Source organism: Ambystoma mexicanum, chromosome 2p (assembly GCF_040938575.1).
Source record: "Ambystoma mexicanum isolate Mex_15411 chromosome 2p, UKY_AmexF1_1, whole genome shotgun sequence".
NCBI classification, from domain to species: Eukaryota; Metazoa; Chordata; class Amphibia; order Caudata; family Ambystomatidae; genus Ambystoma; species Ambystoma mexicanum.
In genome coordinates this window covers 616,578,574-616,606,476 of record NC_090923.1, presented here as the reverse complement: position 1 = coordinate 616,606,476, position 27,903 = coordinate 616,578,574, and the positions used below count along the sequence as shown (strand labels likewise).

General features: G+C 44.6%; 1 protein-coding gene across 1 annotated transcript in view; it reads left to right on the top strand.

Annotated features, from left to right (window-relative positions):
* Positions 1-27,903, top strand: part of CAMKV (CaM kinase like vesicle associated) — a 753,994-nt gene that overhangs the window by 715,216 nt on the left and 10,875 nt on the right. Inside the window, exon 10 of the mRNA XM_069644141.1 lies at positions 3,330-3,417. Coding sequence (XP_069500242.1) covers positions 3,330-3,417 — 88 coding nt within the window. The remainder of the gene's footprint in view (positions 1-3,329; positions 3,418-27,903) is intronic.

The following is a 27,903-nucleotide window of genomic DNA, read 5'->3' as shown; positions in this document are numbered from 1 at the left end:
AAGGGATTTCAATTTGGAGTTCAATGATCCCGCTGATTCTAAAGCTACCGCACATGTGCACTCACTGGGGGAAATTAATTTCACTCAGTTGGTCTCTTCCCTTATTGATGCCAAAGGGCAGATTCTGGACTGGATCGTCATCACAAATGCCTCCATTGACATTTCTTCCATTAGTGCTGTGCACTGCACTGACCACTCTCTTATCGAGTTTGATCTCTCTCTTTCCAAACCGTTAGCCACCCCCATGCTCTTTCCCAGCCTATATGCATCTTCAACACCCTCAAGCTCACTCAAGAAGTTCTTGAGCCAACTCTCCTAAACATGCTCTCACCCCTCCACTCTCTAATAATGACGTGCAAGCAATAGCTAAACTATATCATCTGAGCCTGCTCCATACCAGGGACCAGCACAACCCAATCATAACCAAAATACCCAAACTTCACAAGCCTGTTAGCAGCTGGTTCTTGGATGATCTTTTCTCGCTCCGTTGTAGCAAAAAAGCCCTGAAACATTATGTAAGAAACATCCCATCTCCCGCAACTGTGAAGCTCTCTCCAATGCCATCAAGACTTACAAAAAAAGCTGTGGTTACCTATAAAGCCAACCCCTACAACTACAGGATTCCCAATGCTAGCTCTAATGCCAACAAACTAATTTCCATAGTAAGAGAGCTAGAAAACCCTAGCCCTTCCAATACCATGACTCGGTCTGATAAAGCCTGGCGTGCCACGATCCAAACTGCCTTCTCAAACAAAATTGACACCATTCACCACAAATCACTGTGAAAAAACACAACTTGTATTCAAACTCCCCTCTTCTATCAACCCGATGAGGCCAGTCCCTCACAAACACCCCCGCCCCCACTATTTAGTTTCTCACAAGTAACTCCAGCCACTGTACTGGAAACTATCCAGTCTCTGAAACCCTCAAACCTCAAGTGAGATACCTGCCCCGCTCACATAGACAAACTCTGCGCTGCCACTCTGTCGCCCATCAAAACAGATTTCATTAATGCCACGTTTTTGTCTTTTGTGGTTCCCACTAGCAGCAAAGCTGAATGGGTCACCCACTCCTCATGAAATCATCCCTTGACACCACCCTCTCCGCCAACTGCCACCCAATCACCACTGTCCCTTTCCTACTCAAAATACTGGAACGTATGGCTTACTCACAAGTACATCTACACCTAGAGCATAACCACCTTCTAGGAGCAAGACAATCTGTCTTCCACCCTAAACACAGATCTGAAACAGCCCTGCTAGAATTAAAAATCCAACTAGACAATATCTGAGACTCATGTAACCTTGACCATACCCCTCCTTCTCGACCTCTCTGCTAAATTCGACTTAGTAGACCATGACACTCCATGCCAGCATCTCAGTTTTCATTTCCACTTTTTTACAAAGACAACTACTTGGTTCAAATCTTTTGTAAGTGACCGCACTTAGAGAGTCTTCATTTGTGATTAAGCAGCTGAACCCATCTCGATCTCCCTTGGGGTCCCCTAAAGCCCTTGCTTATCACCAACCCTATACAGAAGCTACACAAAGCCACTTTTTGACCTTCTTGATTCCATTGGTATCATCTATACTCATTTTAAAGACGACACCAAAATACTCCTTCCTAAAACAGGAAGTCACAACAATGATACTGCTGCCATCAACAGGGTGTACAGCATCATCCAAAGCTGGATGGCTACTCACAATCTATGTCTTAATGACGACAGAACCGAGCTACTTGGTGTGGGCTCCCCTACCGGCTCAAAAACCTTAAATCAGCCTATTCCTCCTTCTCCATTGATGGCATTGACATTCCTGTCCTGAAGCATGACAAACCCCTGGGTGTTTATCTGGATGCAGACTTGTATATGAGCAAACACATCAATAACCTTAATTCATCCTCAGCCTACACTGCTAAGCTCATCTCCCTGAGGAGACAATTTCTCTCACCAAATAATTGCCCGACGCTTGCTAGAGCGATCATCCTCAGCAAGCTAGATTATTGCAATGTGCTCCTCATGGGAACCTTTGCAACAAACCTTGCCAGACTACAACCTCTTCAAAATAAAGCCCTGCATGCAGCATTGGGTTTAAGGTGCCCAGACCACATCTCAGCAACCAGAAGAAGGGCCCATTGGTTGCCCATCAAACCCTGCATTGAATTTAAAACTCTGACTATTGAACACTGCTGTATCTATAAAGAGGCACCCCTCAACCTCAAGAATAACATTGCTATGAAACATTATGTACGCCCTTTATGGTCATCCACAAATCTCACTCTGTTCACACCACGCTACAAAAGCAAAAGAGCAGATGGAGTGAGATTTTCTGTCAAAGCCCCCATCCCCTGGAACTCTCTACTGCCGTACATCAGAAATGAACATTCCTATCTATCTTTCAGAATACTCATGAAAACCTGGTTGTTCAACACATATTATTAATGCATCACCTATTGTAGCCACTGCCTTTTCCTACCTTTGTACAAACGTTGTGATGCCCCAGAGATTGGGCATTTCTATACATTCTATAAATAAATAAATAAATACATGTTGATTGGATTTAGAAGAGTTGCGTTGACACTTTTTGTGTTTTACTCACCAGGTGTCCACACTATTAGGTTTAGTGACCTAAATTGACTATTAATCAACTGTAAATGGATATTTGTATGCATGTATGTTTATTATATATAATTGAGGATAGTGCATGTGACAGTAAGAAGATATGAGAGCATACACAGACAGTGAGGTATCCCATTGCTGGGTGGGTTACTATGGGTGAATAGTCATATCAAAGAATAGCAAAAAGCAGCTGGTAGAGGAAGATAGATTAAGGGCAACACATTTGTCTTAGAATCGAGACAGTGCAGAGCGTCACAAGTTTAAATCCCGTCCCTATGCTTAGAGACTGGTTTTTGGAGTGAAGCATGATATAAAAGCTCATTTTATATATTTTTTGGAGTGAGAGGTTGAACATAAGAAATGGGGATAGTCCAGTTAGACATTGTATTTAGTGTAATTTAATGTACGGGTTTGTACACAAGAGAACTAGGTTGGGGAACAAAGTGCGTTTATGTGCCAGACACAGCTCAAGTAGATATATTGTAACCATGGAGCAAGTTACACGGATCAGACACTTTTAGGTGAGGGGAGGGTGGCTGCCTGTGAACTCCCCAGTCATTACTCCAAGGGATGTCTAGTGATCCAGGTGGCTAATTGTGATGCTTTCTACATGACCCATATCACTCTATATATTCTTCTCATGGTTCACACGGTCTCAGTCGTGCACATGTTCTCATGGGCGGTAGCAAATAAAGTCTCTGTATTGTTTCAGGATTTCCGGAAATGCAGCTTCGGACAAGAACATAAAGGATGGTGTCTGCGCTCAGATTGAGAAAAACTTTGCCAAAGCCAAATGGAAGGTAATGCCCAATGACCTGATATTTTCATTCAGCACTAAGCATCTGTATTCCTAGCTAGCTATGCTATAAAGTCTGGGATACTGCTTACAGTTAGTGCTCTAACTGTTGGCTGATGGAAGCAATACTTCTCCAAGTTGACAGTCATAGCTATTGATCCTCAATCTGACTATGGATGCTCCGGCATCCATAGATCAACTTGTTAGGCTATCTCAGCTAAAACATCATGTGTGTAAGTGTGGTAGAATATGGATTATAGCTTATGACAGTGGGCGCGGCAGAACGTGACTATATGGACTACTGATGCCTGTAAGTAGAGTCTAGGTGAGTATCAATGATGTTGCCTAAAATATGGGGAGGCTATTGATAGGGCATGAGTTAATGTCTGTTCGTGTTCTTATGGTCCTGCAAGAGCATGGCCTGGGAAACAATAAGGCAAGTTGAAAGGGTTCCTTGTTGTGCAATCAGCAGAGGGGAACCAGTGGGCTCCATTTTGGCCCTAGACAATTACATCTGATCTTGGACTGGTGAGTTAAAATTGCACTTTGCCTGGACTGACATAGATCCCTGTTCCTGCCCTGGTGGGGTTCAAATATGTGTCACTATGAACGATGGAGCATGTATTAAGATATGAGATTGTGCCAGTAATTGACCATGCAGTAGAATATTGCTTGTCAACAATAACGAGATGTGTGACTGAAAACAGGTGTGCGCCAATTGCCTAACGTATGGCAGACTGTGGGCGATGGAGAATTTGATAGAATATGTGTTTCTACCATTTGTTTAGCTCTTGACAGAACACCCTCATTTTTCTAATTTCTTGGTCGGGCATTTTTAATTCTGAGAGTGAGTCTCCTAGTGAAAGCTGTTCCTTGCTATTTGTTGATGGTTTGCAGGATATACAGGTATACCTCGTAACAATAGTAACATTTTGCCATCAAAGATTTATAGTTTCTTACAAACCATGCTGAAACCGAAGTAACAGGTCGTCGTTCTATTTTTTTCTCTGAGGGTTAAACGGTGCCCAAGAAACAAATTGGAAAATACATTCTATATATTTATTACACACAAGAACATCAATTGGTTCTGATTGCCCTGCTACTTTCTAGGGGTGTGTTTGTGAATTGCTGTTAAATGTGAAGGACCCAAATGGGTCCTGCCTGCCATCCCAGGCAGCACTGAACAGGAAGAACAGAGACACAGGAAGAGCACAGACACAGGAAGAACACAGACACAGGAAGAACACAGACACAGGAAGAGCACGACACATGAAGAACAAGACTGCTCCACAAACAATCAAGAACAGGAAGAAGGGAATCATGGCCCAAAGTCATTACAAATATGACATCATATTAGTATAACCCACTTCACCAAAGGAACAGACGCATGTGTTGACACTCCTAAGAGAAGTAGAGGGCATATTTGTAAGAATAAGCAACAAGTTCCACCCAGATGCCTCTAAGACTACTTATGGGGTGTGGGATAGGCCTACAACTACGATCCACAGCGCACCAGGAATGCTTGAACCAGCACACATTAACATCAGGACCCTTCACCAAAGCTGGCTGCATCATTGAACACACATGACTTTGGTCAAACCCATTAGGTTTGGAAAATGTCAGAGCTGCACTTTATAAATCCCCAATTACATTGTCTCCAATACTCTGCAAGTGTGATCACTGCAAGGGGGCTAGTAGACCCCTCCAAACACTCATTCACAGGAAGCTGGAGGCTTTCATGCCATCCTGAACCAAAAGACCAGACAGGTCTTGAATTCCAAACCCACACTGTGGGCTGAGTTGCATAATATATTGATGCCGATCCAATACTTATTTTTGTTTAAACCACAGAACTATCTCTAGAGCAGTAGAGGGTTTGTGCATCCAGCATTTGGGCAGACATCTTTTAACAATATTGCAGTACTTTCAGTTGTTCTCTGTGCGTTGGTATGTGCACTCATTCAGATTGGCCCTTGGTCAGGCGTTTATGAAAAACCACATTTTGAGAGATTTTCAAAATTGGAGAATTGTGGGGGGCGTTCTCAGCTGATACCAGGATAAAGTTCTAGAGGGTGGGTGCATGACAAGAGAAGGATTGTTTGCTGGTCTTTTCTTTGTGGATGAGATGTGATATGTGCCGGTTGGTCGATTAACTGTGCAAGGAGCATGTGCCACCAGACATGTGGAGCTTAGCCACCAGGTACCCTGATGTGCTACACGTGACTGCTTTATAGATGATACATGCAGTATGAACAGTATTCCGGGCCTGAAGAGAGAGCCTATGTAGCTTGCTAAGGTCAGGGGTGATTCTGTCAACTTTCCAGGCCAATGTAATACGATGTGCTGCAGAATGGTGGACTGCTTTTAGGGGAGCCAAGTAAGAAGCATCTGGAAGCCCAGTTAGGAGTGCATTCCCTCTATCGATATACAAGACCACAATAGTCTGCACTAGGTTTCTGAAAGCTCTGCGGTTGGATGAAGGGTTTGATTTTGGAGAGGGTGGAGATTTTGACCCAGGACATTTGGACCTTCTTGGCAATGTGTTTCTGGAAGGTCAGGCTTCTGTGTGTGGTGAAGCTTAAGGATTTTGCTGAATCAGAGAGTTGCAGATGACATTTTTCTAGGTGTACATCATTGAGCCACTGTTGGAAAAGTTGCTGTTTAGTGAGGGCAAATTTGATCTTGGGTTATGCTTGAGATAGGCAGTTGACATCCTGGACTGAATGATGACTAGGTAAAAGTGATGTCCGTTACTTGTGGACTTTACCAAATCACAACCCAAATGCAATATAACTGTGGGACTACAAGATGTGGTGGTTGACTTCTAGGGCTGGAATATTGCTGCCCGATTTGTCAAGTCAGTCTTCTCTTTCTGTACGTTCCTGGTAACGGGGTGCAATGGAGCTGAATGTTCTATATAGAGGGCATCGTGAGCCTTCAAATGCACATCCATCTTAGAAGTCCATCCATCATTTTCACTTACTTTGGCAAAATCTGCCAACTCCTCAAATGTATATCTTGGCAAGAGGCAAGATCTTGAAAGACTCCTTTGTGAAACTTGTTAATGCGGTCAAAACGTCATGCTTTGATGGCAACCACCCGTCTCCTCCCCAGTTAAAGGATCATTCTCAAAGAGGTGCAAGAAGTTTCAACTTCAAAGCACACAAAGTTTCAACATTTTGGATTTCTGAGTCAGCATCATTACCTGCTACCTCTCTGAAATCATCAAGCACAGATACCAATATGGAAGAAGGTAGCTTGATGTTGAACCAAACAATTTGGACTTTCAATCAAATTGATAAGCAGGCACTCATTTTTACAGCTAAGGTCATGAGGTGAAAGTGAGAACACTACAGATCTGAATAAGACATTTTCTACACACATTTGAGATATTCAGGCAGGTGGGGAGAATCTGTCCAGTCTAGCTGAACTTTACGTTTGCACTTTGGCTCATGAACGTAGACAAACTGCTTGAGGATGTTGCATCATTAGGCAGAGCTAGACACCTGTCTAAAAAAATAACAAGACACTTCTTCACAAATGTATACCAATTCTAAATGTCAGTACAATTAGCTATAGGACGCGTCGGCCTCTTGCAAACTTGCAGGAACTCCTTTTGGATATTTGAAGCTACTTGGATATGATCAGAGTAGTTAAATCGTGTGTGCATAGTGAGAACTGCTTTATACTTCCTACACTGCCTTACATGTATGTGCCTGTTTCCTGGCATACAATGTTTCACACATGTAAACTCTAGGTGAGGCACAGAATGCCTTTTTATTTCCAGGGTGCTAGATGTTTCTTACGGATGGTTAGCATGTTTTTTTTCATTCAGTCCGTAACATTTCTGAACTGATTAAATTTAGATCAACCTCGTCCACATACTCTTTCTTGATTAGCTGGGTATGTCCATTCAGCAGTTCCACACAGCACACAGTGGTTTTATTGGAAATATACAAATAAATATACATTTCATGAATATCTGTCAAGGGAAGAGACAAAGGGGGCAGGCGCTCATTTAATTTCATGAGATCAAAGCATTCAACTGATCCTTATGTTATGTTCTGTTATGTTATGTTAAGGACATTTCTACAGTGCACTGTCACCCTAAGGTATCCTGGCGCTAGAGGGCCAGGCACAACTATAATCAGGAACCACTCCACCTAATACAAGTAGGTCACACAGCCTTCCTGAAGACCAAATGGTTGGGTAGTTTTTTTATGGCTAGAGGTTGCTCATGCTATGGAAAAGGCTCACCCTCCAATCAGCACACGCCGGAAAGGAGGCACACAAAGCTGATCAGCAGAGGACAAACCAGCATGCAGGGCAGTAACAAGAAAACTTTACGCTCAGCTATTCCACACCCTGGTCGTGCAGCGCCCCATGGATGATGCATAATGCCTTGAACCTTATGTGTTGGGCAACCGGGAGCCAATGAAGAAAACGTAGAACCAGAGAAATGTGGGCCCCATAGGGCGTGCCTGTTGCCACACGAGCTGCAAGGGTTTGTAAATGCTGCAACTGCCGGATCAAACCCTTCGGCTGCGCCAAGTAAAGGGCTTTACAATAGTCCAGCAGGGATATCACCATACCTGCCAACACTGGCAGGCGAAGAAGGGCAGGGATCATGGGCAGCACTTTCTTTAACACTTTCAGTTGAAAATTACCGGATCGGCAGACAGCTGATACTTGGTTGTCCATAGACAAGGATGCAGACAGGACTACACCCAAGTTTTTCACCTTCTCTGCCGGAGCCGGGCGGGGACCAAGAAAGGAGGGCCAAAAGGAAAACACCCAGAGTGAAGGATTAGGAGGACAGCTGTGGATTATTTGTATCCACGCCACTGTGCTACACTGCACCCCTTTGCCAATGGGGAAAAGAAATTGCCAAGAATGAAGGCAATAAACCCTGTGCGCACTAAGTCTGCAAACTTGCGCAGAGTTCATAACCCATCAAAAGAGCCGCATGCCCTGCCACATACACCAGCAAAGTGGTGTAAAAGCAGGGATCACTGCTGTCATCTGTCATTTGTCACTGGAAACAAACCCACAAAATGGCTAAAATCCATAAAATGCCCCTAAACACAGTTTCCTAATGAATGGCAATCTTCAAAGTGCTGTTTTGGTGCTAAGTTCAGTTATTTTCCCCAGTGAATTATTGAAAGGAAAGTGTGCTGGAATCATGGATCCTCCAGGCAGTCAAAGGAATCCAGGCATCACAGCCTGACAGGTGCCAAAAACTGGCTGTAAAACTTAGCTTAAATGTATTTTCTTTGTCCTGAAAAATTGCAAAATCCACTATTTCAAGCATGTTGGTGTAGGGCTAATTCTTTTAAAAGGTTTAAATCCTTCATACACTGGGCTTATATTTTATATGTGAACTGAAAAAATGTAATGTATAGAAATCCAGTCTGAAGCCAATCCACATGTGAACTCTGATCTGACAGGGCCTGACCTGGGAAAACTGACATCTCAATTGACACTCCCTTGAGAACAGGAAGGCTAATGGCTGTTAATGGTTCATGCATAATCCCAGCAAGCCACTCAATGGGGCTGCCTTAGACATTCGTCTGCGGGCTGACCAAAGAACAAAGGACATGCTGAGAACTGGCCTCTGCAAGGAGGAGGAAGATGTGGGGGAGGTTTCGCAGTGAAATTCAAATGACTGGCCATCTGCTCACTTTGGAAGCAAGAAAAAAAAAGAAAAACCTGGACGGGATTTTGACTGTAAATTACTCATTTCGCCTCAGAACTTTATGACATTTAACATGACAGCCAAAATAAGTAGACGCGTGAAAAATACAAACTTATAAATCTGAACTCATGCTAGACAGTTGAAGATGTGGTAGGAGTTCTTATTACATAAGGGACCAAAGATACACTAAAACACTGATTGTGGCAAAACTACTAATGTTGCAAGCGTAAAATTGTATGTACACGATCCACTGATCAGCGCCCAGAGATGTGTAAAATTAGATATGATTAATCCAAAGTGTTATGGGTAAAACTGATGAAAGTCCATAGAATTACCAATACAGCTCTCATAAAGATGGACATTGAATGTAAATGTAGACAATCAAATGTGAGCAATATGTGTCTAATTTTATGAGGGTACATAATGGTAGAAATGTACATTTGTGCAAAAGTATGTTTGGGGTAAAAATCCAGGTGGGAGTTCCTAAATCCTGTCATAAAATGACAGCTTTGTTTAGGCTGCCAACCAAAACAAAGTGCACGCCTGTAGCCACTCACAGACATAGGGGTGTTTTTTTATGTTCTGCCCATGCCATACAATTTGTAAAGGATAAATATCGGAGTTGGACTACACATAGACACACACACTGCTTCCAGAGACACTGTTTCCAGAGAGACTGCTTCCAGAACACCCTGCTTCCAGAACCCATCCAGATGTCCGCGCAGCACCGTATTCCAGAACTGTTCATTTTGTAACTGACTCCAGATTTCTTTTCAGAATCCAGATTCTAGCATTGCAAAATTATTGCTAGCCTGACCAATTGCAAAAATCCCAAACTTGAAGGGACTTAATTTTAATTCAGCTTGGCTGGCTACCATTAGGCTTGCCCGCTGAAAACTTGCATCCGGCTATCTACCTCGTCCAGTAACCAGAAGTGGCCCTTCCAAATCCAGTCTGAGGTGCAGTCCAAACTTAACCAGAACTGCACCGCTGATCCAAATCATCCGGAGGTGCCTGTTTGCCGGTGGACCTGCCTAATCCAATGACCAGAACTGACAGTCCAATTTAATTACAAAGGACTGTAAGTATGAATAGGAAGAACAGTAACCCACAGTATATCTGCATTGTATGATCCCAATCTCAAACCCATCCCATCTTTAATTCAGAACCATAGTATTGTTAGAACTATCCCTGCACTGACTTTTCTCTCATTTGTGTTACTAAACCATAATTCCTTATTGATTTGATTAAGAAAAGTAATTCCCAAACCAAACAGAAACTAGTGTATCACGCATGAATAGAGTTATGAGCGGCCGTGAATAACGGATTCCTGCGTGGCATTCTCTTTTTCGTAGTCCTTAACATAGTAAAAGAAACTGCAGTGCGAAACAGTGCGATTGACCCGTTATAGTAAAAATTGCATAAGGAAAAGTTTGCCGCAAATTGACATTTTGAAAAGTTTTACGCGTGTGAATTAGTTTTAAATTATTTCCCGGTTTGACTTTGAGATTCCAACTGTTTCCTTTTGATTAAAGCATTGTTGGTGTTTACTTGAATCTGTCCAAAGTGGCTCCCTTAGAAATGTATAATCATTTAAGAATTTTTTGATCACATTTGGTGTTTTTGCTCAGCCTATTTCAAAGCCATTCTGACAGTTGAAAAGTAAATTTCGTTTTTCTCTTGTGTTTAAAGGGGCATGGTGGGAGTGATATTCTGTTTGATTTGTGTTATTCCTGAGTATCTGCTCTCTCCTCATATCTATTTAAATTGCCATTGGTGGGTTGAGGGGTGTTGCAGGGGGAACCTCTAACCATAGCGCTATCTGTTCCAAACAACCCAAAAGTGTTCTTTTCTGTGCTGCATTCTTTTTTGTGTTCATTATTTGATTCCCAGTGCATTAAAGATATTATTCAGTGTTCTGTCATCCCATTGGTGATTGTGTTATATATTAAAATATATTGTGATTTAAATACTAAATACATAAATAAATATTTACCTTTGCAAACTAGCCTGATTCCTGGTTCACTGTGACCGGGGGAGGGGGGTCTCAGGAGGAGGGTGTGATATGAGTGGTATATCGTTCAGAATATTGAACTTATAGAAAAAAAATAAGGGTTTCATTTATGCACTACATGCTGGGCGAGACTTGGGAGTGTGCCATATTGAAATCACTTACACAACCCACCACCAGAGCCTCAGTCTTCTCTATGTTCAATTTTAGCCAGGTGTGGCTCATCCAATCCCTCAGAACTGCCAGGCACACCCGTAGGCACGACGACACCTCAGCCCGATCAAGATCTAAACGGATCAGGATCTAGGTGTCGTCGACATAGCAATAGCACCTGACAGAGAGGGAATGGATGAGACACACAAGTGCCCAAATGTAAATGTTAAATAGAATCAGAGACAAGGAGGAGACCTGCGGAACCCCACAAATGAGATGACATTTGGCAGAAAGGAAGGGTGGGCATGACAAGGGTTTGAGTGCAGTCCACCAGGAACCATGTGAACCAGGCCAGCAATTGACCAGATATACCAATCTGGGCAAGATGGGAAATCAGAATGGGGTGGTCGACAGTGTCAAATGCTACTGAAATATCTAATAAAATCAGGGCACCCACACCACCGAAGTCCACCAGCCTGGTCAAATCGTCTTGGACGGAGACCAGAACACTCTCATTACCCCTACCAGGCCTAAAGCCAGACTGACCAGGCTCGAGAAGGTGCAAGGATTCAAGAAATGTGGAAATTAAAGGTGACACCAGGGACACAAGAAGCTTTGTGAGGAAGGGGAGAAGAGAGATGGGGTGGAAATTAGACAGAACGGAAGGGTCGAGTGATGGCTTTTTCAGAAGAGGGATAACCCTAGCAGCATTAAGCTCCGGCGGGACCAGCCCTGACTGCCAAGAGTCATTAATAGCAGCTGTGATCCTCGTAAGAAGAGCAGGGGAGATCTTTTTTATGATATTCAATGGGACTGCATCCGACCAGGAGCATGACTTAATCTTTTGAATGGCAGCCAGCACCGGCCCTTCAGGGAACCTCAGAAAGGATGACCAACACATTGGACCAGCTGGGCCCACAGATTCACATGAGAAATTCTCAATAATTAGAGGAGTGTTCACTGCTGTGGATATGTTAGTACAAATAATCTCAACCTTGATAACAAAATAATGTGATATATTAGCCAAAATAAGCCATGTCTCCGGGAGGCATAACAAGGCCGGGTGGCGGTCTGATAGCAGATAGCGAATTTCATCTGCATGAGCCGGCAAGAAGCGAGTGTTTAGTAGCATAAAGGAAAAAGGGGAAATATTTTCCACATCAGCTGACCATTGCTGTAAGGGAGCTGTTTTATTAGAAGTAGCACTGTCACTCCAGCCAGGTGGAAATACAGTGCGTGTAGGGGCAAGCACCTGCAAACACTTCCTCAAATATTGACAACCTCTGTGAACTATTCTATACCAATTCAAGTCACTGTTTATGAACATATTCATAACACCAGGACAGGATATTATTGTTGGAAAGGGATTAGCTACAGGATGGGAATACAGATACGCGGTCAGAACATGTCTCAAAAATGGCATTGTTTGCATGAAGTGCATAATCGACAAAGTCAGTGCAGAGTCACAAGAAGGGACTCTGCAGACTCACTAGTTCAAAAGAAGAAGAACAATGCCCAAGATCAGAAACTAAGCACTCAGGGTTGGAGGTGAGGCACACTGGCTCGAATGGGTGTGATTTAGGATCTCAGCGAGGGCAGCCCAATCACATGCGGGGACAGGGGCTCGGCTAAGATGTCATGAGTTCCCATACTAATGTCTTGCTACTGAAAGTCTTTTGCACAAACGTCCCAGTATTAATGGTTCAGTATTCCTTCTACTCCCATCATTTTCCTCCCATAGCTAAAAACCTCCTGTAGCTTGCAAGTATAACCCAACTCAAAAGGTGAGAAAATTTCTTCGACTAGCTTCTGCAACAGAATTGTTAGTGCCTTCTTAAAGTGCTCTACCCGTCGAACGGTCAGCGATAAATGGAGTTCCACACGGTCATGGCCTTCAACAGAACTTTAATTGCAGTCATGCTAATATTTACTTCAGAATACCTTAAAAAGATAACAAATTGTTTCAGTATCTGCCAGTGATATTTGTTCATAACGTGAATGTCGTGGGTTATAGTGACATCACCTACAATCATTTATGTTTGTATTCCCGGCCCTAAATGGTTCTTTGGGGACGGCAACACCATGGCGAGTTTGGAAAGAAAGAGGGACATCTATAATGGATAGAGGGTGCAATAGAGCTGTCAGTATGTTAGTCAGGAATGTTATTTGACAGATGGCACTTCAGGAACACAATTCCTTTAATGGTATATCCTAGGCCAGAAGAACCTAACAAAACCTTGAGAAACATCTTTCTACGAGTTCGAATTAATCTCCTGCCAACTAATGAGATCAGAGCAATAAGGAACATTGGTTAACGGTTGACGTTTTTGTAAAAGAGAGGAAGAACAGGAGACAATCAGACATCTTTTGTTGTCATGCACGGGATTGACGACGCTAAGATCCACACACATGGGGCACATATTCAGAGAGATGACAACGTGCGCGGAGGAGGAGTGGTGGGGCCGCTTAATTGAGGGGACAATACTTCCTATGTGATAGCGGTCTCCCAATTCTTCACGAATTTGAAGCTTCAGGACTGTAATTAAGACTGGTTTGGAAGACTTGGACTTATTCCCCCAAATGTCTTTCTTCTAAGGACATTTTTCTAAGCAATGAAAGAGGGAGGAGAGAAAAAAAACTTGTTTTCTTTCTTGCAAAAATGTCTTGTAAATTAAATCAAGTAAATAAAAAAAAAAAAAAATAACCTATTTGTGATTTGTGGAAGTCAAACAGTCAAACAGTCGGATGAGTGTGTCATATTCACTAGTGTTTTAATGCAGGGTTTTGGAATAAACAACTGGCACAAGACGTACCATTTCACATTTTATATTTCCATCAGCTCGATATAAATCCCCCTTTATCCTACAAACATTTTCCATTGTTTCTGCATTCCTTGAACTCTGTGATCACATGGGAGGTATCACTTTGTAAATTCTGACTGCTTGTTGCGACCACTGTAAAATCAGCTGAACTCTATCTGCGTTCACAGGTGGAGACTCCAAGGGACTGGATCATTCTGAGTAGAAGTAGTAGTGCCAAGCCAGTGCCCCCCTTGTTGGTTTGATCATTTTGTATATGTCCTCCACCATGAGGAGTTATGTGCTTCTCGCAAATCATCTAAACATTGTAGTTATCAATCGGCACATAATAGAGGCAGACAACTCTATTCATTAATAGAACCAAGGTGTTTACCCTATAGTCTTCATCCAAGAGTCCTCCCACATCCAGGAAATATTTGGGGGTCAGCCCTTATTCAGTGTAATCAATCCATAAGTCTCAAAAGAGACCAGCATTGGCAAATTGTTTATCTGTTCCCTGTCCTCAGGGGGAACCAGCGACTCTTCAGTTCCCTATCAGTCAAATCCTGCAGCACATGGAGTTGCTCAGTATGAAATTGTGACCTTTGTTGTTAACATAACGTCCTTCGGTACAGGAGGGATTTGTGAGGGGCCATTGTATTATGTCCAGTTGATATCATGCATAATACCATGTGAGACAGAAGAGCAACACAACAAAGGAGTCAGATATGCATCATTCAGCAATCTATTTGAATTGTGACAGGATGATATGATATGATTTAATATGATAGGTTGTTTATAACGCACTTAATACCCAGAGGTTTTTAAGCGCGGACCGGGAGATTGAACATGTGTTGCTCTGGGTCGTCTTGCTTCCAAGGCGAGCACGTTGCCCCTGAGCTGTCCTCCTGATGGGTAAGTTAACTAAATTAGGGCCTATGGATTTTGACTGAAACATATGAAGTATAACTAGAATAAAGGTTTTTAACAGGGCTATTCAAAATGGTGCAAGAACCTACCTAGAGGACCACCAGTCTACTCTGGGCTCTTACATCTAAAACACATGGGCCCTCATTACGACCCTGGCGGAGTGGGTCTACGCCAGCGGTATTCGCGGCGGACCCGTCCGCCCTACTACGAGTTCCCGTAGCGCCATGGAGCGCTTTCCGCCTGGTTTTTCCGGGCGGAGAAATCCATGGCGCTACGGGACCTTGTTGTTAATTACGCCACCGTATTTTACGGTGGCGTAATTAACGCCTTCCCCACTCCCATTATACCCTATGGGGCAAAAATGGGAATGGGGAAGGGTAAAATGGGGAATGGGGATTTACCGCCCCGCCAAGGTCGGAATGGGGCGGTAAATCCGCCAACCCCCATGGCGCTATCGGCAGCTTTCCGCCGTGCTCCATGGTGCATTTTGCACCACGATTTCCGCCAGGGTCGTAATGAGGGCCATGGCCTCATTATAACAATGCCGGTCCATTAACAATGGTCCTGGTAAACCGACAGGCACCATTGTTACCAGACCGGCACAGTAAAACTCTGGGGGAGGGAGCCATCCCACCCGCCAGCGTCAGGCCTGTCGGGCGGAACGGCACCCGCTCGCAGAGTCCTCACGGGAGCACCAGCATTGTTGTTAACGTTGCCGGTGCTCCTTTGTCCACATTCCCATGGAATCCTATTGGACTCCATGGGAATGGGCACCCACAAAATTACCGGCACCTGACTTTCTTGCCACATTAACCCCCTGTTTTGAAGTCCCTGTGAAAGGGCGTAGATCACAGGGATCAGGATTGGGGCATAGTAGCAATCAAAGATGCCGAGGTAAACGGGTGACATAGGGATAGGCTGGATAGGCACAGGGATCGTCACAGAAAGGATGTTGCTTCAGAGACATAGATTATCAGCCTCTAAGGTCCCAATTCAAATCTTCATAAAATTCGGCATCAGACATTTGTCCTAACACATCTACTATTTCCTGTTCATTTGAGGCATCTATGGCGGCCACCTCCTTGATTAGAGATGTCGCTATTTAAAGTGGCAGCAGTCTTATCTCTGCGGGCAAGTGAGACACCTGTTTAGCACAGCATGACAGAAGACAGCTAATAAGAAAAACTATCATTGAAAGACAGCATTTATGATAACAATGATTAAAATACCATGTAGAATGGAAGGGTCCAGTGAACCAAAAGTGTTTTGAATTCAAGTTAATAGTGAGCTGTAATAAACCTTGATTGTATCGTGTAAGGTGCTACCAACACCTTGGAGGTGTATTATGACATCCTCAACCTTTGAGGAGTTATCGGGTACCCAAGTGCAGCTTTCACGTCCTATAATTTTACAGGTAACCACTTGGGCAGCTAGTAAATAATCTAGCACAATTCTATTCTTTAGGACCATAGTTCTGACTGCAACCTGTTCACTTTTAAGAATCAGTATTCATGTTGTGGTGGTGTTGGCTACCTGTTCTAGGAGGAGTGATAGGGAATGAAGATTGGTCCTGTTGATGACAGCGTTTGGAACATCAGGGTGTGTAGTGAGCTTTTGAAAAAGGGACACTTGGCAGATCGCTGGGCGAATGAACCCAATGGTGCACTGACCAGTCTAGTTAGCTGGTAGCCATTGGCAGGTGCTAGCCCTACAATGGAAATATAACCCTCTGTGGTTGTAGAGTGCTACTGCAGTGCTAGGTGTGCTATTACTATGATATTTTCCTATCCTACTGACAGCTGTGTGGTTATAGTTGGTGGTGGTAGCACTTCTGTTAAGGACATAGGTGGCTTGTGTGATACCCATTGAAGGAAGGGTGCCTATCGTGGTGAAAGAGATCAGAGCATGTGGAATAAATGCGCTCAGTAGTCTAGGAGGTTAAGTATTGGCATAGCTGGGGTAGAAGAATCCCCAGGGGAAGAGATGGGTCAAATTTGGACAAGAGGAGCCATTTAGCAGAAGGTCATAACACCATTCATCAAGATTGAATGGTACAGGGATAAAGGGAATCCCCCCACTGCTGTACATAGGAGTGTGGGAACATACATAGCAGACAGAGGCATTTATTAGGTCAGCTTAGGCCCACGACGAAGTGTTGGTATCTGGGTGTAGGATGGAAGAGGCTGGGGGAAGCAGAGCCAATACCACTTTAAGGAACAGTAACATGTTGTACACAATTCAGATCCAATAATGCAATTTAAGCATTATTCAGAGCTTTAGCACTCCATCCCTATGTAGATCGGGGCCTTATGCCCAAAGCATTCCAAAGAGTATCAGTTGTTATAGGATCTGGTAGACAGGAGAGATGATGATGATGCAAAAGTTCAGGAACCCCACAATCATAACGATGACAGATGATAAGAGGTGGTAGAAATCAGCTGAGGTGCTGGGCACATTCATCTGGTGCCCAAAACCCCTTTGGCTGGAGAACCTCTGCACCTACACTCCAGGTTCACAGCAATATTGTAACTGCTTGGTGACAAATACGTTTGAGAGCAATGGGCCAACTGAGGGTGACAAGTGTAGCAAAGCTTTGAGAGCAATGGGTCACTTGTAGGAGACAAGTGTAGCAAATCTTTGAGAGCGATGGGCCAGCCTGAAGGAGACACGTGTAGCAAACCTTCAAGAGTGATGGGCCACCCGGAGGAAACAAGTGTAGCAAGTTTCTGAGAGTGATGGGCCTCCCTTAGGAGACAGGCGTAGCAGTTATGTGCTTCTGGTAGGTGTGGTTCACCTGCTGATGTCAGGTGCGATGGTGGTTGCACTCTGCAAATTGTACCTCTGGACTGGTAGCAGAACTTCATTGTCGAGGAGTGCAGGATGCAAAGCCACTGGGGTTTTAGCTCCTGGGACACCAGTGGGCAGCTGAAGAGGGGTGTTGTTATCCTGTACCCTTGCAGATTACAGCTTTGCTGTGCATTTGGTGTTGGCAGATGGCAAGTGGTCTTTGTCCTGGACCTCTTGCTGTTCTTCGTCATTGATTGGAGGTGCTGTTTTCACACACTGTCTTGCATGGACCCAGGAGTCACGGCCTCTACAGCGTACTATGGGGCGAGTTGTCATCAGGGTCTGGAAAGGACCGTTCCAGCGAGGATGCAGGGATAATTTTCACTGATGCACTTTCAGATCTATCCAGTATCCTGAAAGGTGGCTGTGGCAAGGCATTTCAGGTGGTCGAGGCCGAGCTTCTTGGATTTACTGGCAGTGAGAACTGACAATGAGCATTAGTCTTTTGCAATATGAAACAACAAGATGAATATTTGGATGTAATCACAGAGTTCAGGAGAAGGTGGCAGAGTAACTGAAATTCTCATGGACATCCCCATGAGTATGAGTATCTCGTGGGGGGAGAGGCTGTGTACTCTATGTACTCTATTCTTATGTCTATGAGTACAAGAGGGAGGACTGTTTCCTGGCAGTCCTTGGCAAAGCAGAGCTTCACATTGATGTTTCAGCGTTCCACCACCCCTGCCGATTGTGGGTAAAAAACACAATGAAGGTTCTGCAGTATACCTATGGAATTGCAAATGTTCTGTACAGGTTGTTCTGTGAAATGGGTTCCCCTATCAGAGTTTATGAAGACTGGGAGGCAAGAATGTGGGATGAACTCTTTGAGAGTTCTTGGCCACTGTAAGGAAATCAGCATATTTACAGGGGCAGGCCTCAGTCCATCCAGAAAATGCATCTATCACCACCAGGATGTAATCAAAGGAGGTGCACTTGGTTATCATGACAAAGTCAATTTGGAGATTGACAAAGGGGCCATAAGATACTTCTTGTGAAACGGGAGTGGTTTTCACAGGCTTTCCAGGGATGAACATGAGACATGTTGGACAGTGAGCATAATATTTCTGAGCAATGGAGGGGAAGTTAGGAGCAAACCAATATCTCTGGACCTCTCAGGTCCTTTTTGCTAGTTTGAATGGGACACAGAGTGATCAAAACATGCTAGATACATGCAATTGGGGCCACTAACCGTCCCGTGTTATCACGCCATAGGTGATCAGAGCAACAAACACATTTGTTAACTTCCCAGCCCTGTTTCTCAGCCTTGGAACCACCGCTTGGAGGTCTGCCAGAATGGGAAGAGGTGCCAGGGTGTCTTCAAATGAGAGGAGGAACAGCCGCACATAATCAGGAGCCTGAGGGCCTTTCAGGGCCTCATTTTTCGCATGGCCATCAGCCGGTGTGGGTCTTACACTTCACAATGGCCAACTCGCTAGGTAGCAAGATCGCATTAAGCAAGGGTTCAGCATAGGCTGCATGTAGAATGGGGTACCTTGTGCAGTTAGGTAACCTCTCTGTTTCCAGAGGGTCTCATAGTCATGTGATATACCAAAGGCGTAACATGAATTAGTGTATATAGTGGCTGTGTGTTGTGCTGCGAACGTTCAAGCCTGTGTGAGGGCAATGAATTCATCAACTTGTGCTGATCACAGTGATGGCAGCTGACAAGATTCATATACTTCACAGGAGGTGCAAATGGTAAAACCTGCCTGTAGTCTACCTGTTGAATCGCTAAGACAAGGCCTGTCACCAAAGAGAATGAGGTCTGCATTGAGGAGGGGATATCCTTGAGCCGGCTCTTGGTGATGATACAACATCAACCGCTGCAAGCAATCTTGCAAGTTACTGTCATCAGATGTGGGTAGGAGGGAAGCAGGGTTAAGTGGAGTGCATCTGATGTGAGTGATGGTGGCAGAGAGGAACAGCTTTTCATATTTGGTGAGACGTGCTACAGATAGGTGTGATTCACCCCTGAGGAGGAGTGGTAATACAGAGTGTGGTACTGCTATGTTTATGTGGTGTGCTAGGGTGATGTTGTCAGCTTTTGTAAGGAGAAGGGCAGTGGCAGCTACCGTTCTGAGAAATGTGGTTATGGCCAAGGCTACAGGGTATTACTGTGAGCTAAAATAAGCTACATTGGGCCTCATCACAACCTTGGCGGTAGCAGTGGCGCTATTAGCGCTGGGGCTATTAGCGCGACCGCCATAGCCCCAGCGCTAATAGCGCGGGATCACGAGTTGGGCGGACTTGGAAGTCCCCATTCCCCATTGAGACCATTCGGGAATGCCCCATTCCCCATTGGGCTCGATGGGGAAATTTTGCACTCATACCGCCGGTGGATTTCCCGCCAGCGGTATTAGCATGAATTCTCGGCGGATTTCACACCAGCTCAGAGCTGGTTTGAAATCCGCCGAAGCCCTGATTCGGCAGACCCTTAAATCCGGCAGTAATAGCGCTACCGCCGGATTTAAGGGTTACCGCCGAGGTTGTGATGAGGCCCATAGTGTTGTAGGTCCCCATGCTTCTGTGTGGGTATGTCTAAGGCATACCACACTTTCTCATCACAGAACAGGGTGAATGATTTAGAGTAGTCAGGAAGGGTGAGGGCAGGGGCAAGGGAGAGAGCAGTCTTGATCTTGGAGAAGGCTGTGGAAACATCAGAAGACAATATGAGTGTGTCTGGCGGGAAGTCATGTATAATCTTTTGCATAGGTGCTACAGTAGAGGCATAATCAGGGATTAAGGGTGGCAGAGATTTCTCATTCCCAAAAAGGAGCATACCTGTCTATTAGTGGTGGGCATGGGACATTTTAAGATGCAGGAGATATGAGAAGGGGCAAGGCAGCAAGCTGGCATTTGGCCTTGCTCACTTTGTGACTATTTGATGCTAGGGCAGTGAGGAGCACTTTGGAGTCGGCGATGGAGTTCTGAAAGCAAGTTGATGCTAACAGTAGGTCATCCAGTCGGCGAGGGAGACCTCACAGGAAGGTGATGCTAACAGTAGGTCATCCATGTATTGGATTATAGTGGAACCCCCTGGGAAGGCAATATCCTGTAGGCCTTCCTGCAGAATCTGGGAGAAGAGAAATGGGGAGTCAATAAAGCCCAATGGAAGGGGCATGTAGGTGAGCTTACATCCCTTGTAAGTGAATTCAAAGAGATACTGAGAGTCATGGTGGATGGGGACCGAGAAGAAGGCAGAGGCATGGTCAATGCAAGTCAAGAATTGGATGCTGTGTGGGATACAGGAGAGAATGGTCAAGGGGTCCAGGACCACTGGATTTGAGGGTATTACTGCCTTAATAAGGGCATGCAAATCGTGAGAAAAACGGAATTTGTCTGTGCCCTTTTTCTCAATCGTGAGCACCAGAGTATTGCAAGGGTTAGTGGTGTAGTACAGGATGCCCTGATCAATGAGGGAAGAGATGACAGTGTTGATACCTTCCTCTGCTTGAGGGGATATTCTCTAATGGGGCACGAGAGGGACTTCCTGATGGAAACTTATGCAAACAGGTTTAGCATAGAGAATGTGGCCTACCTCATTGGCATGTGCTGCCCAGAGGGTAACTGGCAATGAGTAAAAAAGGTGTTGTACCTGTTTAGCTTCTTTGGGTGTGAGGAGTGAAGGAGGCTCTGTAGAAGGCTACGGGTGAGTGGGTTGTTGGAGGAGAAACACACATTGAGCTTGTCTAGATTGTGGAACCTCTAGATACATATCATCAGGAGAACAATAGGTGGTACAATGCATTTTGCATAGCAGATCAATAACCAACAGATTTGCAGGTGAGCAAGGGCTCAACAGAAAGGCATGATGTTCAGTGATGGGACCAATAGAAACAGACAATTCCTTTGATAATGTGCGTGGAATAGTGGTGCCAGATATCCCAACAGCATTAACAATTTCCTTTGAAACAACAATGTTTGGAAATTTGTCATCTCGCAGCGTGGAGCCCCTGGAACCTGTGTCAATTATACATTTCTCCATTTTTGATTGGATGTCACATTTGAGATAGGGAACAGACCAGACCAGCAGGAGCAAAGCAGCAGACAGCGTGGCAGGGTCCCTCTGGCACTGTCATTGCAGACCATAGGAGATATGCATGTCCTTTTAGCCCCCATTAGGAGAAGGAGGAGGCGGAGAGGGTGGTGGCATGGGTGGAGGCTAGAAATTTGAATTTTCATGAGGAATTAAATCATTGTGAGGAGTAGTGCGATCATATTGCTATGGTCTGGCAGGTTTGGTAGATCATTGCTGGATTTGCTGGGCAGGTAAAAATGGGTGTGCAGAGGTCTGTTGTGGCTGGTGGCCCTGGTGAAAAGCGACAGGATCAGGTTGGGTTTCAGCTTGCTGTGGGGACCCGGGCATCCCTGGACCCCAGAGGCAGTCATTTGTTGAGCATGCTGTATCTGCAAAGCCATGAGGCTGATGGCACCATGAATGTGATCATTCAATATCTTGCCTGGTAAATTGTCCTGGCCTGAAGCTAAAAGCGTACGAGTTGGAAGGTGCCTGTAAGTCATCTATGTATTTTTGGCAAAGTGAGTCAGACATGTGCCTGCAAGACTGTGGGGTAGGCAGGGGAGTGGCTGTAGATTGAGGTGGGAATCCACTCGATTGGGAGTGAGTCCAAGTTGGTGTGTAGGTAGAGGCCGCTGAAGGCAGACATGTAGGTGGGGCAGGGGAGGAGATATTGTTAAGTCTCCGTGAGGAGTGGACGGAGAGGTCATGGTGGGAAAGGAAAATGGAGTGGCTGGGGATGCAGACATGTTTGTGAGAGGCAGGGGAGGGTGGTGGGAAAGTGTGGCAGGTGGCTGGGCTGGCATGTCAGCTCACTTTAGCGTAAGGGGTGGTGTGTCCATCTGTTAGGGAATAGGTGGTATGTGGGCACTCAGGAGAGGCAAGAAGAATGGTGGTAGTTTATCTAACAGGTCACCAGGTGGTGCTGTAGGTGTTTCTGAAGTGTAGTCTTTAACATTGTCTGCAGAAACACTTTAGTAGAGACCTGTTTTGCGAGTGTGTTTACTTTTTGGTCATCTGGCTTTGGAGGGATACTTGCATTGTTCTAATACCCTTTCTAGCTTAGCCTGACAGTTCCTCAGTGATCTAGTCTGACTGTCACGCAACTTTGTACCAGGCAAAATAAGCTGACCAATGACCATCAGACACCTTAGACTTCTTTTTTCCAAAACCTTGCAGAAGACAACAAGATGACCCACATGAAATTATTCCTCCAGAGGCCACTGAAACTTATTTTGAACCTGAGCCAAAAAATTCCAATCTTTTAAATATTTACAGGTGAACATCCCATACATTGAAAACATGACTAAGGCATCGGTCCCTACTGCAGGTGTAAGTGTTTTTGTGGATGGCTCAGAGCCCATTTTTATTTGGTGGCACAGATTAACCATGGGCACAGTGACTCTGAAACTCACTCAACCTGGAAACAGTAGCATGTCCCAATAGCTTGCTCACCAGAAATAGACTGTGACATCACACAGGGGCTGTTAGCCTGAATCACAAGAAAATGCGATGAGGATCAAAACATCATCTTTAAACAGTGTGAACTGCAAACTGAACAGCAACGTAAATGGTTAAACCTAACATGGCAAACCAAAAATAGAAATCAAAACATTACCATCAAAGGTGGGAAGAGAAAACAATAAACAACAGCAGCAGCAGCAGAAGCCGTATTAACATAACATGACAAATAGCCATTAACAACACATACAAGATGGTTGCAAGCAAGGCCCTCTAAAATGTGCATATCTTCATTGAGGGAACAGCGGGAGTCAGTGAACGACCATACCCAAATTAAAACTACAGAATAGAACTACACAAGCACTGCTTATCTTTATCTTTGTTTTAAGTTTGGTGCCTAGGCACCATGCTAGTGCTTTTCAGTGTCTGCAGGGAGCTGCTCTGAAACAGTGGAGAGGGGGGTCATGGGCTGTGGCACCCTGTCAGTGGCTCTGTGACTGCGACTGCAGGGGCCTGCTCTGCTAAAATATGGGAAATATACCTGTTTGTCTTGAACTTGTCTGCCAAAATCTCTGTACTCGCTAATTGTTACCCCATTGGTCTCTCAGCAAAGGCATTAGAAATAGCTATGCACAGAAAAAGCCTGCAGCACTAATTTCAACTGTGGGCCCTTAATTTGAACATATCTCTACACTGCAGCCCACAAACAGCGCATAGAAGCATGACAGACATGAAGAATGTGACAAACAGAGCAAGGCAATAACATAAAATATGCAGCACTGCTATCTACTTAGAAACAGACAAATGCAAAATATACCAGGGGGTGTCGGTAGAGAGACAGCGAACACATGACATGGCAAATCAACATTTTAGTCAAAATATAGTGTAATGCAGAGAAAAACAAAGTGACAGAAATTAAGGGCAAGGAAGGAAGGCTGTATTACAGATCAGCCCGAGGGGAATAGGTTCACAGCCATGCACTGCAACTGAGATCCTCCATGGCTCCCCGCTCTCGACCCACAATGCAGATTTGGCAAATTCGGCAGTCAACAGGTGTGTATTCGGCCATGCAGTCATGCGTTGTGGACATGGTTGAGGGCAGCCCACAGAAAAATCCTGCTCAGTTTGGCCACAGTCACGGGCACCATCAAGAGTAGCTTTGGCCTCAGCTTCGGCGTGCAGAAAATAAGGAGATTAGACATAGACTGATATCAAGGGACAGCCATTAGAGTGCAGGTTATATAGCATATCCTATGTAATCACTTTATATTATAGCATTTGCAAAATGGTGGGGGGTACTTGGCATGAAATTGCAGACATTTGGCAATAGCTGTCAACATCTTACTTGAGACCTTGTGACGAAAGCCTTGCAGGGTCATTGGCTGGTACATCGTATTGTACTATGGATAAGTGGCATTCACAGAATTCCGACTGTTATATACCACATATGGTGCTAATGCTATACTTGTAGAGAGCAAAAGGAAAAGAAGGTCTGACACGTCCCTTTGTTTTCTTACGGGGACTTCGTCCAATCCACACCATGGGCGGTTTGGGCATGTCAGCAGAGTTCAGTACAGAGGAAGGCAGAGGGAAAGGCAAAATGGTGGATCTGAGGCTTGAATGTATGAGAGAGACAAAGGTAGCATACCATAGCATACCATAGCATACCATAGCATAGTACAAAATAGCGCTGCATAACAATCCTGCCACATCAGCGAGTGCAGTCTCCTGGTCAGTAGCAAGCTATAAAGCCCTCTTTCCCAACATGGCCTTTGACAGTGTTTGATATATAGCTCTTGGCAAACTCAGAAATCTCTCCTCTAAGATGGCCTCTCCCATCGCAGTGTCTGAGACAAAGCATTCAGCAATCTTTTAGATTTTTCTCTCAAACTGATCTCTCCTACACGTTAGCAGACTTCCAGATTAATTGGCCAAACCATTTACTTTCCTAGTTTGCCATATTATATGTATAATGTTCATCTCATTGCTGTGGAAAAGACAGAACTATGCCCAAAAAAAAGGAACATTAATATGTTATAGACATTATTATAAGGCGATAACTATGTTTTGAGCTTTTGTCCAAAAACACAGATGGCCATCCACATACCTCAGATGGGTGGGAAGTAAATTCCAGAGTCTGGATGCAGGATAAGAAAAGAGAGGCCTCCAAGCTGTTGTTTTTTTTGGGTGGGGGGCACAGCCAGTACTCTAACATTAGAAGAGCGACATTTCTGTGATGGTATGTACTCAATGCCCTTCTATTAGAGGAAGGGGAGGTCTTTGAAATAATGAAAGGCCAGAAGAACAGGACACAACACCTTACACATTTAATCCAGTTTACCTGTGGCAGCAAGTGCAGCCACCCAAGAAATGCCAAGATTTGCTATCTTCTATTACTTATTTTGTCATTTTTGGAGTCACGAAATGTGATCCTTTGGGCGGCCAAGATATAGTACATTGCAATTGTCTAGTTATGCTACTGAATAGGTTAAGCACAATAGTGCTTTGTTCGATGGAAAAGGATTACATGCAGTTTTGGGATGGTACAAACAAGATGTTATCATTCGATTCAACTAGGTGTTTTTCTCTTCAACCAAGTGGTGTTGCAAGGATGATTTTCCTCTCTCAGTCTGAAAGGAACTCTCGCAGCTAGCAATTTTGCTCCAGATATTTCCCATCGGTCGTGACCTGGATTATCCCTTTCCAATTAGACACTACAAAGACACTTTAACATTTCTCATCCTGTGCTTAAATGAGCTGGTAAGCACGTTATATTCAGGAGAAAATTCAGCAACACAGTGCATTGGAACATTCCTGTCAGGATCCATTGTTCATCCCTGATGCTTAGTTGTGTCTGGGTGGCGCTGGGCTCACACCTGATTGCCTTCCTGGTAACCAGGCGCACAGGTGAGACCCAGCAACAGCATCCTACCGACACATCTGCATTGAATCACTGCTCTGAATCAATCCTTGTCTACTTAACTTATTTGAACAGTACCTTATCATGGGGCGAGTCCAGAGCCAAAATCAAGGGTGATCACTAAGAAGCAGCTCTCTGGACACTTAGCTGTAAACGTCCAGTACATGTTTTGCTGCTTGTGCAGGGCTCAGTTATTGGGATGGTTGCAGTGTACATGCAGTGTTTTGCCTTTTTTTCCTTCCTCACAGCGATTGCACTCCAGAGTCCGGGGGGGGGGTCTCCTCTAAGTGGTTTCTGGCCTCGCTTCACTACTGTGGGAGCCCAGCGCTAATGTGCTGTGCTCCTGGTCCAAGCCTTTCCTTTCTCCTCTATAGCTTCATCTAGAAAAGGGTTGTCGCACTCCAGGCCTCACGGCCCAGAATCATGTTGGATTTCAGGATACCCCTCATTAATATTCATGAGAGAAATGTACATACAATGATTCTAAATACTGAAAACCCGCCAGGTTTCAGGCCCTTGATATCTGGAGTTGGTCAACCCTGATGTAGACAAAAGAGAGCAGTGATCCATTGCCCCCATTCATGCCTGAGCTGGGGCCCGATGCCATGGGGGTTCCAGTTAGTGAGCATGGCCCAACCTTACTCGGAACCTGGCCTCCTTTTACTGAGAATCGTGTTTTTATTTTCATTTTCAAACTGTTTTTTCCCTCCCCTGTATGTACCACCCCCATCGCCCTGTCTTGATGTGCCTTGAAACACCATTTGCCTGTATAGGCTCATTATGAATACCCAACAAATAAATAACAATAAAACAGTGTACGAACCAACATCTCAGAGCAACCCATGAGAAGCTGCAAAAAGTGCTCTCAGAATTGCTAGCTTCTTCTTCTTGTGACACCTTGTTCATTGGGTACATAAGTGGCAGGGGGCTGGCTCCCCCATTCTCTTCTTTTTTGCAGTGCACCCAAACTACCATGACTTTAGAGGCACTGGCCGGCATTGCCACTTTTCTGCACAGAGTGATATGTCCTTGATAGGCAGGCATTTTGTGACAAAGGCTGTGCTTTAGAGAGTTCATTATGTCCCCTCACGTGGGCTGCCATTTTCCTGTGCAGTTCAGACTCAGCTAAAATCATTTTGTCTAGCACAGCTGATTTCAAATATACATATAAACAATATAAATGATCATCATCCTTAAAATATACGTCATGGTTAAAATGAGTCTTAGAGGATGAACCTCAAAAAACAGTGAATCTGTCTACAATTCAATGGTGACATGTCAGAGGTTTCAAAAAAGAGTGACAGGGGTTCCACCTTTTGCTAAGGGTTAATACAAATATTGTATCCTGCACTTGATTACTCCCTATATGATCAAACATTCTTGTAGGGACTTTCACCATCTCACTTCTATAGGCTGTAACATTTTGGTTCGATGTGATTTCCCTGCAGGCCGCTTTCAACGAAGCCCGGTTCACTGGGCCTGGTTTTGGCACTGCATGGAAATTACATCCCCTTTGCAAGGCCCTTTCCTCACGGTTTCCAATCTGGGGGATAGGCCCTGCCACTCAACTTCCCCTCACGGCCTGTCACATACATTCTCCCCTCTTCAATTTTCCTCCATACTTCTCCAGCAGCACAGCAAAGATGCTCCCTGCTCC